Source organism: Prunus mume, linkage group LG5 (assembly GCF_029339155.1).
Source record: "Prunus mume cultivar Tortuosa linkage group LG5, ASM2933915v1, whole genome shotgun sequence".
NCBI lineage: Eukaryota > Viridiplantae > Streptophyta > Magnoliopsida > Rosales > Rosaceae > Prunus > Prunus mume.
In genome coordinates this window covers 169,968-186,511 of record NC_142702.1, presented here as the reverse complement: position 1 = coordinate 186,511, position 16,544 = coordinate 169,968, and the positions used below count along the sequence as shown (strand labels likewise).

The 16,544-nt window shown below is 37.5% G+C and overlaps 1 protein-coding gene across 2 annotated transcripts; it reads right to left on the bottom strand.

Moving 5' to 3' along the window:
* Positions 1–7,946: 7,946 nt before the first annotated feature.
* LOC103343137 (TMV resistance protein N-like) lies at positions 7,947–15,338 on the bottom strand. 2 transcript variants are annotated; one of them, XM_089051864.1, is made up of 5 exons: positions 13,524–15,337; positions 10,974–12,069; positions 10,553–10,831; positions 8,811–10,402; positions 7,947–8,604 (listed from the first exon to the last, which is right to left on the bottom strand). In XM_089051864.1, the coding sequence occupies exons 1-5, from the start codon at positions 14,009–14,011 to the stop codon at positions 8,598–8,600; spliced, it is 3,462 nt and encodes a 1,153-aa protein (XP_088907990.1). In that variant the 5' UTR covers positions 14,012–15,337; the 3' UTR covers positions 7,947–8,597. The 2 variants fall into 2 exon arrangements, with proteins under 2 accessions (XP_088907990.1, XP_088907989.1); XM_089051863.1 differs by lacking the exon at positions 7,947–8,604 and having other exon boundaries at positions 8,630–10,402; positions 13,524–15,338.
* Positions 15,339–16,544: the final 1,206 nt, after the last annotated feature.

Below are 16,544 nucleotides of genomic sequence, written 5' to 3'. Positions count from 1 at the left end.
GCCATTTCCGCAACTGCAACCTCTCTCTCCTCCGATTCCTCTGCATCTTCTTCTGACTCCACTTCAATCATATGTATTGAGGAAGAAAGGGATTTGTAATACGTGCCTTTGGAAGAGTTTCTCTTCTGCTGTTCCTCCCGAGCAATTCCTCGTACTTGCGCTTTATCCGCCAGTTCTGCAGATCTCCAAACAACATCCCATCAAATCTTTTCCTTAAAGAAATTTTGAGGGCAGCCTGAGCCATTTGGATGAAGTGTCTTTCTTCGATGGGGATTCGACACTTCATTTTGAGCTTCCTGAACCTGTTTATAAAGTCTTGGGCAGGTTCATCTTCACTCTGCTTTGAGAGCGGCAAGGTCACTGATGGTGACTTCTGGCTGAATCCTGTAATAGTAGTCATGGAAGACGCTCTCCATTTGCTCCCAAGTCTGAATAGAATTTGCTGGCAGGTTAGTGTACCAAGTGAAAGCTTGTCCAGAGAGAGAGTTCCCAAAAAGTCTTAGCTTTAACAGTGGGTTACTCTCTATGGCTATGCATTGGGTGGAAAATCTGCCTACGTGCTCAACTGATGAAGCATGAGGATCCTCTCCGTTGAATAAAGTGAAGTTTGGTACTTTAAAACCTGGGGACAAGGGTATCTGATCGATGTAAGGTGGATATGGCTTCCTATAGGTGGGCCTTTCCCCCCGGCTTCAGCTCCATCATTTCCCTGATCATCCTCTGCAATGCCCCACGTCATTTAGAGCATTAACGGGAGGAGGTTTTGTCCTGCTCGCCGAGCAAATCGTGGTTCTCGCCTATATGGTCTAGGCGAACTTCTTCCCTGTGCTCCTCCGGCTCTTCCAGTCCTGGGTGGTTCCTCCGCTTGCCCCCTGCCTGTTCTGCGTTATTGGCATAAGGATAGTTTCCCCCTCTGCCTCTCCTTCCTCTTGCAAGTGGAGGGAATGGATTGGGGTCCATCCTTCGGGCCTGTAGGGTAATATTGCTGCTGTTCAGCAGAATTTCCATAGGAGATCTTGTGGGGCCGCTTGCTGCGGAACAAGTCGAGGTTCGGCCGATTCTGCGGGACTTGTCCCGGCGCAGAGCTCGGCCGTATTGGGGCCACACGTTCTTGGACAGAACAACCACTTCCCTGTGTCCACTGGATTTCTCCCGCTCGTATCCCGCTACACCGTGTACCGAGAGGATTCTCTTGACATGGCCATGCCAATCCCGGTGGGGACCATAGGAAGGTCTAGTTCTTTGGACCACCTCATCGAGATTGGGAATTCGCCATGGCAGCCTCCGATCCTTCTGAATACTGTTTACCCGCCATTGCATCATGGTGTCATATTATTTAGGTCTCTTGGCTCCTTTGTGTTGTGACCTCTTGTCGTAACACGAGTCCTCGACGTTCATCCTTCCGAGCCGGCCCCGGACCTCCCGCTTCTGTCTTTGCCATGTCTTGAATGCCGCATCACTTTCTTCTAATTCCAATCCTTCCCGAGGGCCACTTGGTTTATTTCCATGTCGTGGTGTGGGTTACGGCTAGAGCTTCCAGTATTCATGGGTGGTAAAGAACAATGTATACTTGAGAAGTCCTCTGGCGTGCAAATTGTTTGCCCGCTTTTGCGTTTACTCCTGTGATGGAAGGGCAAAGTTCCCACCGCCTCGAGAACCATAGACCGTCAACAAGTCGCTTTCTTTGGTGTGCGAGCGTGCCGCTAGTAATAAAAATTCTAGCAGACTTAGTTTGGAATGGATAACTTGCGCCTAAGTTACTGATTTCGCAAACAAACGATTGTGAATTTGGGTGAGGACCGTTGACAATTTATCTCAGATAAAAGGCTGTTCGGCCGAATGGTTGATGGAATTTAAAGCTTTTGAATCGCTTTTACAAAACAATAACAATAAATACTCATGCTAGAGAGATGAAGATACATTGGAACTCCATTTACCTGGATGGGAGGCTCGCTCGGGGATTTGAAATGTCCGGCCGGAAAATGTCCGGCCGGATCGAGATGTCGAGCTAGACTGAGATGTTTGGGCTGGACTGGACCGTTGACAACTCTGATTGCTAAGCTTCAACTATAAATCGATACCAAAGGTTGATTCTGGCAGAGCTTCAATGTACTTTAAGCTTTTGTGAAGCTTCGAGGGGCGTAATCTGCGGCTTCTTCATCTGTAGGCGTATGGTGTTCTCGAGGACTTGTGGGCTAGAGACTGCACTGTGAAATTTGTTGAGGTTTTCACGTTTGGGAAAAGCTCAAGCTCTACCTGTCTTGGTCTTTTGCTAAACCAAATTTGTAACGAGAGAAACTTCGTTTTGAATGACTTATTTTCTAAGTCCGAACCTTGGGAATTCTAATCTAAAGCTGGTTTTCACTTGGAATTCAAGTGAGCTTCTGGTTGATTTTGAGTTGTTTGTGTTGGTGTCTTGGCTCAATGAGCTTTGGTTGCTTCAGTGTTTTGAAGGTTTTTTGAGATCAAGTGATCATTTTGAGTTTTTGTTTTTGATTGATTTTTTGGTTTTTTAAGTGTCCTTTACCCTGTTCACTCCTTCTTGTATTTATAGTAAAACTGTTTCTTCTCTGGAGTAGGGTGATTGTGTTTTTTATTGGGCGGCAAAGATATTTTCCCCCTTTTCCTCTTCTTCTTCAGTTTTGGCAGATAGGCTCTCGATAGGCGATCACTTCTTTTTTCAGCCCCTTGTGATATTTTACCCATGATGGTTAGTTTGATTCCTTTTCGGACAGCTCCCTCGCTTTCCTGCTTATCCTCTCTCGAGATTGTAACTTGCTTGTCTCCTTGGGAGAATTACCTTCTCCGAGAAGACAGAAGAAAAATCTCTGAATATACATATATAAGAGGGATTTGATCTTCAGTTCTTCAGAATCAACTTGATGTCATGAACCCTTCAATCACTTCTTCTATGGCAGTTGCCATTGCTGACTTCCGCCATTGCTGACTTTTTATCCCAGAAGTTGCCATTGCTGACTTTTTATCCCAAAAGTTGCCACGTGGGATTGTTCCTTCTTCTGGACTCCCTCTTCCTATTATGTTGGGCCTGTGAGGCCCAAATCACCTTGTTTGCTCTGATGAGCCTTGGACTCTTACAGTTTTGGGCTTCCATCTTTTCACTGGGCTGAATGTGTCAATTTTTGGCCCAAACAAAAACATATTTGATAAAACTTTTCATTATCAGTTTTCAAAATCACCCTTTCTAATTCTCATGAATCAAACATTTTCAAACAATCCATTATCCAAAACAAACAGTGCTTAATAAGTATTGACATTTGAATCAATGCGTGTTGATGAACTATCTAAGACAACATGCAAACTACATTCATTAGATATATGCTTTTGACCTCATTATTCTTGTAGTGACCTACAATTAGAATAGTACACTACAATTAGAATAGTATATTACCATTTTGGATGTCGAAACGGTTTTCGATTTGTCTAATTTTTTGTAAGGAAGATTTATGAATGAAGAGCTAAAAAATAAAGGGTTTAGATCATTAAAAAAATATGCGTAGGGTAGCTTTGTGTATCATCAACGGGGCAAGCTACGACATAAATAATTGTAGCTTTGTGTATCGTCGATGGGGCAAGGCATTGCTTCAATACTTTTAAAAAAGTATACGGCATTGGATACCTTTAAAGACAACTTAAAATACGTTGATATTTCTCTTCATTTTTGTGACAATCAAAAATTCTAAACAATATATGAAATATATTTTATTGAAAATTTTACTAATATATGTACCACACATGCTCCTCCATGGATGCCATACGAACCAAACTTCCTCCCTTTGCAGTTCATATATATATATATACCAGAAGGGGACTAGAACCAGGATGGATTAGCAGAGATAGTGATGAAGCAGACATAATAGAAGAGACGCAACTTATGCATGAATCTTATTAATGAAAAAATAAACATGGAAAATAAGAACATGATGATACTTCAAAATATTCAACTTCAAATTAATGCATATATGAAAATACTTTGAAAGTAGATTGATACTTACAAAGCTCGTGATTATATTGAAAACTTGCACTCACTATTTACATTGATAGTTTTCTTTGAGGGAGTCTCAAAGAAAACTTTGAAACTAAAAGAAACTTAAAATTTTTGGAAATTTTTCCGGATGAAAAACCGAATTCCTACAACTGAGGCCAAAGCCAACTTAAATAAGGGGAGAAACTATGGTTGCAACAACTATGGTAACATTGAATGCTTCGATTATGAAGACACGGGGACTCAGCGGTGGCTTTAACTTGAGCAAATTTAACTTTTACTTGGGTAACTTGTCGGAGAATAATGCATGTAGAAGCACGCAAAAGCAGGCGGCTGCTTTTACTGAATGCTTTAGCTTTCACTTTCACTTCCACCTGGGAAACTTTTGACTTTAGTCAGAATTCAAATCATAAGCTGCATATGGGTCTTGAACATCTTGGTAGTCACTCCACCGACAGGGTTGAGAGGGACTCTAACTAGGACTTTCGTTGGGAAGACAACTGGCAGATGACTGAGACATAGGGGAGTTATCACTGTCATTGTCCTCATCATCATTCATCTGAGAGGCTTGGATGATTAACTGGCGAGCAATTTCTTGTAACTCAGCTTTTGATTTTCCCTCGATTGACGATTTGGTTCTTGATTGCCATGGTGAGTTTTGTTGTGGTTTTGCAGTTGTTGGCTCAAATGGTTTCGATATTTTGGGAATTAAGTTGGCGGCTATTTGTAGCGGGCTACTTTTGGCAATTTCTAAAGGTATGGTTTATTTGATTGTCGCTTCTAATTCACAAGAAGCTGTGAATATGATTAATAGCGCTAATGGGTGGTTGAGTAATGTGGGTAATCTAGTTGATGATATTTGGATGCTGCTGGTGCAATTGGGTAATGCAAAGGTGGTTTATCAGCCTTATGAAGGTAATAGTATGGCTCATGCTATGGCTCAATTTAGAATAAGGGAAGACAATCAATTTTTCTAGGAAGGGGTGGGTCTAATATGTATTCAACCTTTACTAGGAAAAGATAGACAAAGGGATTAGTTTTATTATGTATTGCAGTGATGTGCTACTGTTTGGGCCTAAAAACTGTGAACCCAGCCCATTTTATGCAGCCCACAAACATGAGCACAGCTTGGGCTTGATGTTTAAAAGAAATTGAGGAGCAACCCAAAATAGAGAAAGCCCAGACTAATTTCTCAAAATTCCGCGAGCTCAACCTAGAATTTGTCAAGCCCATGATAAATAAATAGTCTTGGGCTTTGAAGAAAAGGAAAGCAGCCCAAAACAACATTAGAGCCCCATGTCTTTTGCAAAAGTGGTAGAGGTTCAAAAACTCAAAAATAATAAGTAAATAAACCAACAAAATTGCCAGTTAAATGGTAATTCATCCCCAAGCAAGTCGAAAACCTCTAAGAAATTGGATTAAGCTCAGCTTCTGAAGAATTCTCGCCACTTGATCTCAAAAGCAAATTAGTAGATCTTTTCTCACTAAAGAAATGTTTTCCCAGAAAAAGCCCCACGTGACTGCCTGACTTTGAAAAGTCAAAAATTCCAACTATCACAGAGGAGTTGATAGAGAGTTAATGAAGGCAGGTATAAAAGGAAGACGGCTCCAAATTTTTGCAGCCAAAAGATCAAAATCCCTTTTTATATATACAAAAAAAACTCTGCACCAAAACAGGTGGCCTTTCCAAGAGATAAGCAGACTACGTTCTCAAGAGATAAGTAGGGAGCGAAGGAGTTGTTCAACTGGAAAAGCAAACTGACCATCATGACAGATTGTGTTCTTTCTCTTTATAAGGAACAAACAGAGAACAAAGAGAGTTGGTCTTTCTTTCAGAAAAGGAAGGAAAAGACCTCCATGAAAGCTGATTATTGATGGTTCTTATCTGCCAAAACAATAACTTCCTTCTTTTATGGCTTTGAAAAGAGAAAAGATTTTGAAAAGATCTGCCGCCCATTATTCAAAGATTAAGAAAAACCCCACTCCAGCATTTCCTATAAAATAAGAGAGAGGGTGGACAGATAGAGGGAAGCCAAAAAAATCAATCAAGACAAAAACTCTCAAGGTCACAATTGACAAACTCAAAATGATCACTTGATCAAACACTGAAGCAACCAAAGCTCGTTGAGCCACAAGAAACAAGTCAACTACAACCCAAAATCTCTGATTTCAGTTCAGTTCAAAGAAATAGTTCTACAAAGCGAGATTTCTCTCGTTACAAATTTGGTTCAGCATAAGCCAAATCAAGCAGAGTTCGGGTTTTTACAAATATGAAAACCTCAACAAATTTATGGAAAGCCCTGATCAAGCAGAACAAGTACAATAGTGCAGTTCCAGCTCAGTAATCATCAAATCCAGCCACTTCTACCCCTTCTAGACTTGAGAGGCTCCAATTCTACCCGTTCAAATAGCCTTCCAGGGCTTGAAATAGATTAAAGCTCTGCCAAATTCGAACATTGGTATCGATTTACAGTTGAAACTTGACAGTTGAAGGTGTAGAAGGTCCAATCCAAAGACAGACATACCCAGTCCAGCCGGTTGAAGCAATTATCCTGGCAGAAATCAAAGTCCAACATTCTGTTGTCTTGTTTCGGAGTTGTCATTTCATTTTTAAGTCCTGTAATAGGTAGTTCTTCCGAAAATAGTTTACTTTCTTTTCATCTATTCTGGCCAGAACCACTAATTTTGTACTGTGAAAAATTGTGAAGTCCACACCAATCTGAGGCAAGAAAAGAATTTACTTGGGAGATATTCCTCACCCAAGTTCACAATCGATTGTTTAGAGATCAATAACTTAGGGCGCAAGTTATCTATTTTTAAGAAGTCTGCTAAGGTTTTTTATTGTTGAAGATCTTGGCATTGTTGGGGAGTGGTGATAAGCAATCGAGTGAGAAGATGTATACGGTAGTCAGCGATATTTTTAGGAAGTACGATTCTACTAGTAATATGGGAAATGTTGTACTTTATGAGTGTATTTGTTGCGTTTCTGCCATATATCCAAATCCTAAGTTGTTAGAACAGGCTGCTCAAGGCATCTTAAGATTTTTGAAGGTTTGAAGTTTTTGTATTTTTCAGTGTAATTTCCTGCAAATTATAGTATGCATGTAGATTATTTGGAGAGTTAAACACCAATTCCTTGTTGTATATTTGATGGATAGAGTGACAGTCATAATTTGAAATATATGGGCATCGATGCCCTTGGTTGACTAATAAAGATTAGTCTAGAGATAGCAGAGCAATAAATATATGGGCACTGATTGCTTAGAGGTGAGAGAATTCTGTTGGGTTTGATGGATTGGTTTCAAATCAAGCTTTAAACTTTTAATTTAGATGTTTGATGTGCTTGATGCAGGATGACCAAGTCCTCCAATGTGGAAGTGATTGTGGATTGTATGATTGATATTGATTACAAAACATATATAGCTTCACGATGTGTGGAGCATGCAGAGCAATTTGCACCAAGTAATCAATGGTTTATCCAGGTAAGAGTAATACATATACATGGAGTATTTTGTTATTGCTTATTAAACAGCCAATGTCATCCATGCCTGACATTGAATAAAGTGTTTGAACATGCGGGAGATTTGGTAAATGTCAAGGTGGCACATAACTTGATGAAGTTGATTGCTGAGGGATTTGGAGTAGAGGATGATGATTCTGCAGATAGTCAGTTGAGATCATCTGCAGTATGTAACTTTAATTTTGCACCTTATGTTTATAAATGGTTTATTCAATGTCATTAAAAAGGTGCTATTTTAGTTATTATATGGTAAAGAAATGTTATACGAAGCCCCTCTAAATTTTGTGTGATTTCAATGACAATAATAATGTGCTTTCGTTAACAAAGAATAAAGTTGTAATTCCTGGCGACTTTTTCCTAGTTTCTAAAGCCATATTCTTTTTGGGTAAATGGAGCCATTCGAGACGTTAGCTCTACTAGGGCTGTTCAAACAGCAACTGGTATTCAAAGAACCAAAATCCATTCACAATGTAGACGGGAGTTCAAAAAACTACAAAATATGGATGATACTATTGCTGCCCATCAAACTTTTCATCTTGCAGTTTCAATTGTTCCAAATCCCATTTCGTGTCTTTTGCAGGATTATCAAAACTGCTGCAGTTGAGTTGCAGCAACTTCACATGATTTAGACATGCTGGGATTCTTGTACCTTGCCAATTCCAGCAGCATCACTAGTATAATGAGACATAATCTTTCAACAAAAATATGTTGGGCATATTTGGATGCCCGTTTACAATTAATGTCTGATTTTCAATAAATCTTGATTGGAAATTATGAAATAGATAAATCTGTTACATTTTGTCCCCAACATACATCAATTCCAGTGAATGAGATAGAAGAATCATAGACAAAATATATGTGTGGAATGAAAGCATTAGATAAATCCGGCTTTGTTCATCCGCGGATAAATGCTGGATGCATCAATTGAGAAGAAATGTATTGCCTTATGCAACTTAAAATGGAATCTCAGAAATTGATGGTGCCTCAACACACCTCTTGATTACCAGACCATTGCCAGAAATTGGGTTCCTTTCGACAACTGAACCGGGGGCTCACATAAACCACTTTGGAACCTCATTGCCTGAAAATTTAATATCGAATATAGGGCGCTAAGAAAAAAGATTTAACCCAAAACAAAAAGAAAAAAAAATACTCACACCCTGAAAACTACAACATATACCCCAGAGATGCACAACAAAATATTGCTAAATTTGAATTGAACACAAAACGCAGATATATGACCAGAAAATGCAAAGATATCATTCAAAATTTAATGGATTTACATACTTTGGCTCCTCATTAGGATCAATGTGCCTCCTCTTTTGGTGATCCGCTGGTCCCGTAAACAAGGTAAGCCATTGAGCTTCATGATCACCAATGTCGACGACGTTAGCACGATGATCATCATGAAGTGCCATGTAATATGATTGGCGAGGCCTCTTGCCAAGACTAGTCTTTGATCCTAAAGACAAGGAAAGCAATTCGCAGTCTTGGTGTTGATCATCGTAAATATCATCGTCCACTGCCATCGCATCAGGTAACAACAACTGCGTTGGCCCATGATCAACAACATCAGTCTCACTGACATCAGCAACCTGGTGGCCTAATAGGTGGACCCCGCAGGGAATTTTAACGGGTGCGAACTTGCCTAAAAAGTTAAATATAACTTGACACGTATTACCCTGCTTCGTCAGTGGTTCTTCAAACTTGTACGCGTTTCGCCTATCCAATAATGGAATAGACGCAAGGCACACATGACTTTCCAGTAATCCAATACGATCCCATCTCTCATATGATCCAATCCCTCTCTCGTTGACGAGTTTTCCATTGAGAAGAATCTTGGCACTACCCCGAGTAACAACACACAGAATCAATCTTAACGTCTCCCATTTTAAATTTGGAGGAATTTCAAAACTAACTGCACATCTAGAACAATAATGTGTAACCGTTGTTGCATCTTTACAACAGCTGAACCACTTTGGAACTTCATCGCCTGGAAGATTAATGTCGAAATGAGAATGCGGAGAAGAAACAGAAGCCTGATTCAGAAAAATATTTTCTGTGATGTCGTAGCCACGTAGTCTAACGCAATTGGCCAAACTCAGATTAAATTTGTAATTCACCGGTGAGATTTCTGGAATTTTCTCCAATGATGTGCAGTTATCCAGCAATACCCAAGCCAGTTTTGGAATTTTTTCCAATGATGTGCAGTTATCCAGCGATACTAATTCTATTCTTCGTGGGAGCACTTGTTCTGGAATTTCCAGAAGACTCTTGCAATCACTCAAGTAAAGATTTAGCAAGTTGACAAATTTGCTAAAGGATATCGGAAGACTGACGAAATTGTTTCCCGATAGATAAAGTTCTGTTACTGTGGACCAGCAATCAAGGAGCAGGAGGAAATTAATTTTTGATACATTGCATCCCATGAGACTAAATTGATATAGGTTGGGAAGCAATTCGGAGTTCACCGTAATTGTAAGGTTCTCACAATAATCAGCGTGTAATTTTTCAAGACCAGTAAGATATGCAATTGGTGAAGGCAATTCTCTTACGCCACTTCCTGATATGTCCAAAGTCCGTAGTGATTCCATCTCGACTTCTATTTCTGGGATACTCTCAAGCCTTTCACATCCAAATAGATTAAGTTGTTCCAACGATTTCAATCTAAGCGTTGTTCCAAACCTCATAAGCTTAAAGCATCCAGAAAGATCCAATTCAACAAGTTTATCAAGAAATCCAACAGAACCATCGACCTCAACCAAACGTGTGCACATGCTTAGATTCAAGTACTTTATGTTTGGGATTCCAGATAAGTCAGGGATTTTTTCTAAGAATTGACAACCCTTCAAATTCATAATTGTCAGATTTGGCGAATGCTGTGAGACAAGAACACAAAAACAGGAAATAATTAATTACACACTTCAAAAGACAAAACTTAGAAAATAATTTTTTGTTTTTTTCCTTCTGAAATTAACAACTCTATTTGAAATTATATATAATGGATGAAAATAATTACAAATGCATACCTTAAAGTTAAATCCATCCAATTGTTTGATATGACTGTGAGGCATATTGAACTCAACAAGATGATTTGCTTGAAAATTGGGTGGCAAAGATTGTAACTGACATCTATCCCAATCAATCAATCTTAAGGCGTTGGGCAGATAGTTAATGTGCCCATATAGAGATGCATTACGGTTTATGAAAATTTCAAGATTTACCATATTACGGAAGCATTCTGGATTTAAGGTTATCTCAGCTGGGTCTGGAAGCTTCACCATGATGAATTTAATATTTCTTGTTCCCTAAGATAGAAAAGCATTAACATTAAAAAACGAAGTCATTTTACAAACCAAAATGCAAGCACATTTTGTTAACAAAATTATATAGGTTACATAAAGTATTCTTTATTGTCAAATTGAATAAAATAACATATGTGATACTTACTATACTTTCCATTAGAACTTGTTCAACATCCTCGTAAAACCACAATCTACTACGCTTGCCAGGATCATTGGGGGATTCTTCGTGAACTATATCCTTGCCCAGTTTTTCTAGTGAGTCGTGCATCTGAATCCTACCATAGTCAATAGTTATCATTGACTTCTCAATGAGTACTTCAATACAATCTCGGGAGACCTTGTTCTTAGAATTGCTTACTATTTGTAGAACATAGTCCTTCTTTTCACCCTTGAAGAAACATGCGATGTCTAGAAAAAATTGTTGCATGGAATTTTCCAAGGCATCATAACTTTTTTGAAGTATTTTTTGAATACCTGTATATGGTTCTCCTTCATAACTATCTAAAATATCTTGCCAACGATCTTTGTCTTTATTACGAAGATGAGAACCTAAAAGTGTTAGAGCTAGTGGAATGCCTTGAGCATACACTAGTGCACGATGTGCGAGTTCCCAATAATCCTTTGGAGGTTTGTTGGTTCCGAAGGCACTGAAACTAAAAAGCTCAAGAGCTCGGTTGAAATATAACTTTTGGACCTCGTATATCAAATCAATTCCATGACATTTTAGCAATCCGCTATCTTGTGTAGTTGTAATGACTCTACTTCCCTCACCAAACCAACCAACACCAGCCAAATTGTCTAATTGCTTCAATTGATTCACATCATCAAGAATTAAGAGAATTTTTTTATGGCTCAACCGTTCTTTTATGACACCAATTCCTTCATCAACACTACGAATTTTCCATTCTCCGCCAAGAATTTTATGAAGAAGAGCCTCCTGTAGTTTGATTAAGTCTCCATCTGACATTGAATTTTCTCTAACATTTGACAAGAAACAACTTCCTTCAAATTTATGTGCAATTGCATTCCATATAGCTTTTGCAATTGTTGTCTTGCCTATTCCAGATGTCCCCCATATCCCAACCATGCGACGATCATTCCCACCAACATCTAAATGCCTTTCCACATCTTGTACACGAGATTGAATTCCAACTGGGTACTTTGCCACATTCCAATATGTGCGGCTCAGTACTTGGCTTAAGATTTCATCAACGATGTTGTTGATAAATGTAGTTTCATACCTGCCAGTTTAACCAAATTAGACACATTCAATGAATCAGATTTAAACAAATCCAACCACGCAAAAGAACACAACATACTCAAGTACGTAATAGTTCGTCTGACCAAAAAAGAAAAAAGATGTAATAGTTATTTAACGACAAACCAATGTTATGTATCATTCATATTTGTATGCCTTTTGAAGAGATTAATATACGGATTTTGAACTTTCTCCTTACAGCTATCGAAAATACAAAAGTACCAAAAGTACCCAAGAAAATAAATTTTCTCACTACAGTTGTATATTTTTATAAAAGAATACTTTTCTTTAATAAAACCAAAATAAAAAAAAATTAAATATAAAAAAAAGGGGAAATTAAGTTAACTTGATAAAGATAGATAACCCTGAAATATGGAATCAAGACGTCGAAAATATATTTTAATAAGCATACAAATACACTAATAATATATCATTTAAAAAAATATAGCTCAACTTCCCGCTATTTGGTTTCACATTTTTTTGTCAAGAAGTACGAAATTATCATATAATACTTAGCAAGCAACGTAAGATCCTACAAAGCAATCTAAAGCAAACATAAAAAAGTAGATATCATTGGTTTTCATAGTCGATATGCAAAATGATTTCTTACAGAGAAATTATTTGTTAGCTAGCTGAGTTGATTTTGGCTTACCTTGTTCTACTTCAAATGATGAAGTTTTATGATAGCTCATTTGGGATTGATTCTGGATAGGTCAATAATCACTTTTATGAAGTGTTTCTCTCCATAATCACTTAAAATTATTAATAATGATTATATAAAGAAGCACGTAGAAAGTGTACCCAATAAGTGACAGAATAACTCCCAAACGAATTTGGTAGATTTTCGTCATCACTGGCATAAGAGTTGGATTCACAAAATCGTATAACACATTACAAACATATCCTCGCTAGTTCAAGTTCCAATGATCAATTGCAATTGTGTCTATAATTTTAGCTGGAAAAATTAAAAGGAAATTCCAATGCAAAAGTACTCGTAATTTTATATTTATTCAATTTCCAATATTATGAGTTACATAATTACATTACTCTATTGAGAAAAGTGGAGGGCATCTTCATCAAAACATTTTTTATAGATAAATTTAAGTAACATTACTCTATTGAGAAAAGTGGTGACTCATACAATACTCTCTATTTCCAATATTCTGCAGTTGCTGTACCCACCCACGTGTGGCAGCACACAAGACTTGATGTTTTTCTTTTTCTAAATTTTTTAAATTATATATTGTTAGTGTATTTTATATGCTTATTAAAATATTTATAAAAAAAAAATTTAACAAAAAAGATCTTCTCCCTACAATTTAATATTTTTACAAAAGGATACTTTTCTTTAATAATGAGTAACAATTAAATGGGTAGCAAATAGTAATGAGAAAGAAGAGAGAAAAAAAATTAAACTTGAAAATGATAGAAACATACTCTCCCTCCTTGAAATGCCATCCAGACAAATTTGCTGCTTCCGTAAGAGCTCTCCTCCATTTGAGCACTTTCTCCTTGTCATCCTTGAATATGCGTTCATGGTGAACAAATGCATCACCATAACTACTTCTTTGGTGTCGTACATCTGAGGGATCCACCTTGTAAAAAAAGGGCAAAACTATTTGTTGCTTTGATTGTTTACATTGAAGGATCTTGACAAGTTCATCCAAGCACCACCTCGAAGATGCATAGTTTTCAGAGAATACAATGAGAGAAATTCTTGATTCTTCAATTGCTTTGACAAGGGCTGGCGATATTTCTTCTCCTCTTACAAGCTCTCCATCAATGAAGGTCCGGATTCCCTTACGGACTAAAGCCTCGTGCAAATGATCTGTAAAATTGGTGCGTGTATCCTCGCCTCTAAAACTCAGAAAGACATCATATGGAGAAGAAGAAGAAGGAGAAGAAGAGACTGGTTGAGTGGTCATAGATAGGAGGCAGATAATTAAAAGTATGGAGAAGCTCAAAGAATTGGGTATGGCAGTGGCGCTCTGGTTAGATTTATGAGGGCTTGAGGAAGCAGTTTCCTACCACCTTCCATGTGGGGGAGCTTTCGTGTCAACTTCAAGTCATCAAACGCTAGATTTTCTTTTTCATACTGACGCGGTCTTTAATTTGTGTGAGAGGCACTACCTTTCATTACCTTTTCTTTGCTGATATTGACGCTTTCTTTCAAAGATTTTGTTTTTAGGTCTGAAAATAAAAAATTCAAAGAATACTGAAACAAGTTTTATGGTTTGTTTTTTTTTCTTAAACTACAATTTGTTGAAGTAAAGGGTAAGAAACCTTCAAGGCAACTTCTCGTGTTATTTTCCTAGATGCGAAGGTACCTACTTTTTGGCTAAGGTACCTCTTCACTATTATTAAGGCTAGTTTGTATTTCTTTTCTTTCAATACATGGTATCTTCGATGGAAAATGTATTCTCTCTCACAATGGGGCTCTATGTCCGCGACTTTATATTTGAGGCTCTAAATTTTTTATGTTGTAATTTAGTTTACGTGTTAATGTTCTTTTTTATTCTTTTATTGAGTTATTTAAACTAACACTCATTGAGTTTTTTGGCCATTTCACAAAACTCCCTGGAGTTTTAGAAATTACACCAACACCCCTCAATATTTTAAATTTTTTTTCACAAAACTCTTTTTTATTAATTTTTGGGTTAATTTCAATTTAGTACCATGAACTCTCACCCTTAAAGCATGTTTATCCTCGCACTCTCATTTTTAACAATCATGTATCCTAATCTTTTTAAATTTTTTGCAATCTATTTTCGACCTTCAAAATTTCCCTTAATTGTCTACGTGGCACGCATGGGTGTCACCTTTTCGCTGCTTTCAATGTCAATTGAAGGGTATTTTCGATCAATTGGTGTCTTCCGCAAGTACTTTTGTGAAAGAAAAAAAAAAAAACTATAACTTTTAGAACACATTTTTTTGCAAATTTGAGTGGGAAGGCACTAATTCTGCAAGTGCTTTTGTCAAAATTAACCCTTAATCTGTATTACTAAAATTGAGCCATTACGGTTTTGTAAGTGGCATAAAAATTCAAAGAAGACCACGAGGCAGACAAGTCTCCTCCAAGTGCAAGTCCTAGGGTGGGCCGTGTGGGTTTGGTATGTTTAAATTTTTTTTTTTTCCGGATTTTTAGTCCCACCTTTTACTATTATTTGCAATTGATATAAACTGCTATATAAAAAATAATAATTACAGAGTTGCTTTCATGTCACCCATGATGAGAGGGTGCATGTGCTTCATTTGGACCTTCATATGTGTTTTTTGAGTTAAAACTCTTTCTTTTGTTTACCAGCCCTCACCATATATATATATATATATATATTAATATTATAAAGATTTGTGAAGTTAAAATTTTCTATATAGATATTGTAATCTCAATGGGGTCTTCTATGTCTCCCTATCCTTTTTTCCCATTGATTTGAATTGGATTTTTTTATGCGTCAACGCAGTTTCTGTCTTATGCTACGTACCTACACTACAGTGTGAATGTGTTGGAAGTAAATGGTAAGGAACATTCAAGGAAACTTCTCCTCTTGGACGGTGATACCTACTCGGACAGTTGGTGTCAATTGCCCCCCATTGACACTTTTCTTTTACTTACAAAACAGGCCAAATACAAACTAGACTGTCCTTTGCCGCACCATGTTTGTCTAAAGCATCTTCACATGGTAGATCACCCTGTGGAGTATTTTCATAAAATCAAAACCAAAAGGGCCATAAGTACGAAATCAAGTAGAAATTTTAGTGCCTTTGCTACAATATTGCTATAACAAGAAACACATTCAAAGCAAAGGCATATCAATGTCTTTAAGTAGGGCCTGATTACTGTGATGAAAGTCTTCTAAGTGCGTGTGAGAGCCATAATAGTAAAGGGTAAGGAAAAGAACCTTCAACGTTGTTTTGATAGTGATACTTCCTTCCTGACGCGCAAAAGCTTTCTTTCATCAGTTCACGATGATGCCTTTTTCTTTTTGACTAACATCTCTTCACAATTGTTTAGCCTTCATTGACTGAATTCACCTCATCAAGAGAAATTTCGTTTGCACCTTGAGTCTGTAACTCTTTGTCTTTGACGGTAACACGCTTTTTGCTACATGATAAATAGGTACATTATGAAAAGGTAGGTACTCAGAAAACATAAAATAATATATATATATATATATATATATATAAATATACTCACAAAGGGTTTTCACAACAGCAACTAACGCAACTCTCGAATACAAACTCTCAGTGTTTACAAAGATGATTCTTCTAAGATTGTTTAGAGAGAATCTTTAAAAAACTGGAAGTGTAAATTGTATCCTATCTACAACTGAGGCCGAAGCCAGCTTATATAGAAAAAGGCAACTAAGGTTACATAGAAAGTAACTATGGTAACCGAAAGTAACTCTGATGGTGGAGACAATCATGAGAGCATGGGGACAACCCGATTCAGCTTTCAAT

Bases quoted from the DNA above. Each gene is read 5' to 3' on its own strand.
- LOC103343137 (XM_089051863.1), bottom strand. From the start codon at position 14,011: ATGACCACTCAACCAGTCTCTTCTTCTCCTTCTTCTTCTTCTCCATAT. The intron at 12,070-13,523 runs GTATGTTTCTAT...TTAAACTGGCAG, and splicing joins TGGCATTTCAAGGAGGGAGA to GTATGAAACTACATTTATCA. The intron at 10,832-10,973 runs GTAAGTATCACA...TTTCTATCTTAG, and splicing joins AAGTTCTAATGGAAAGTATA to GGAACAAGAAATATTAAATT.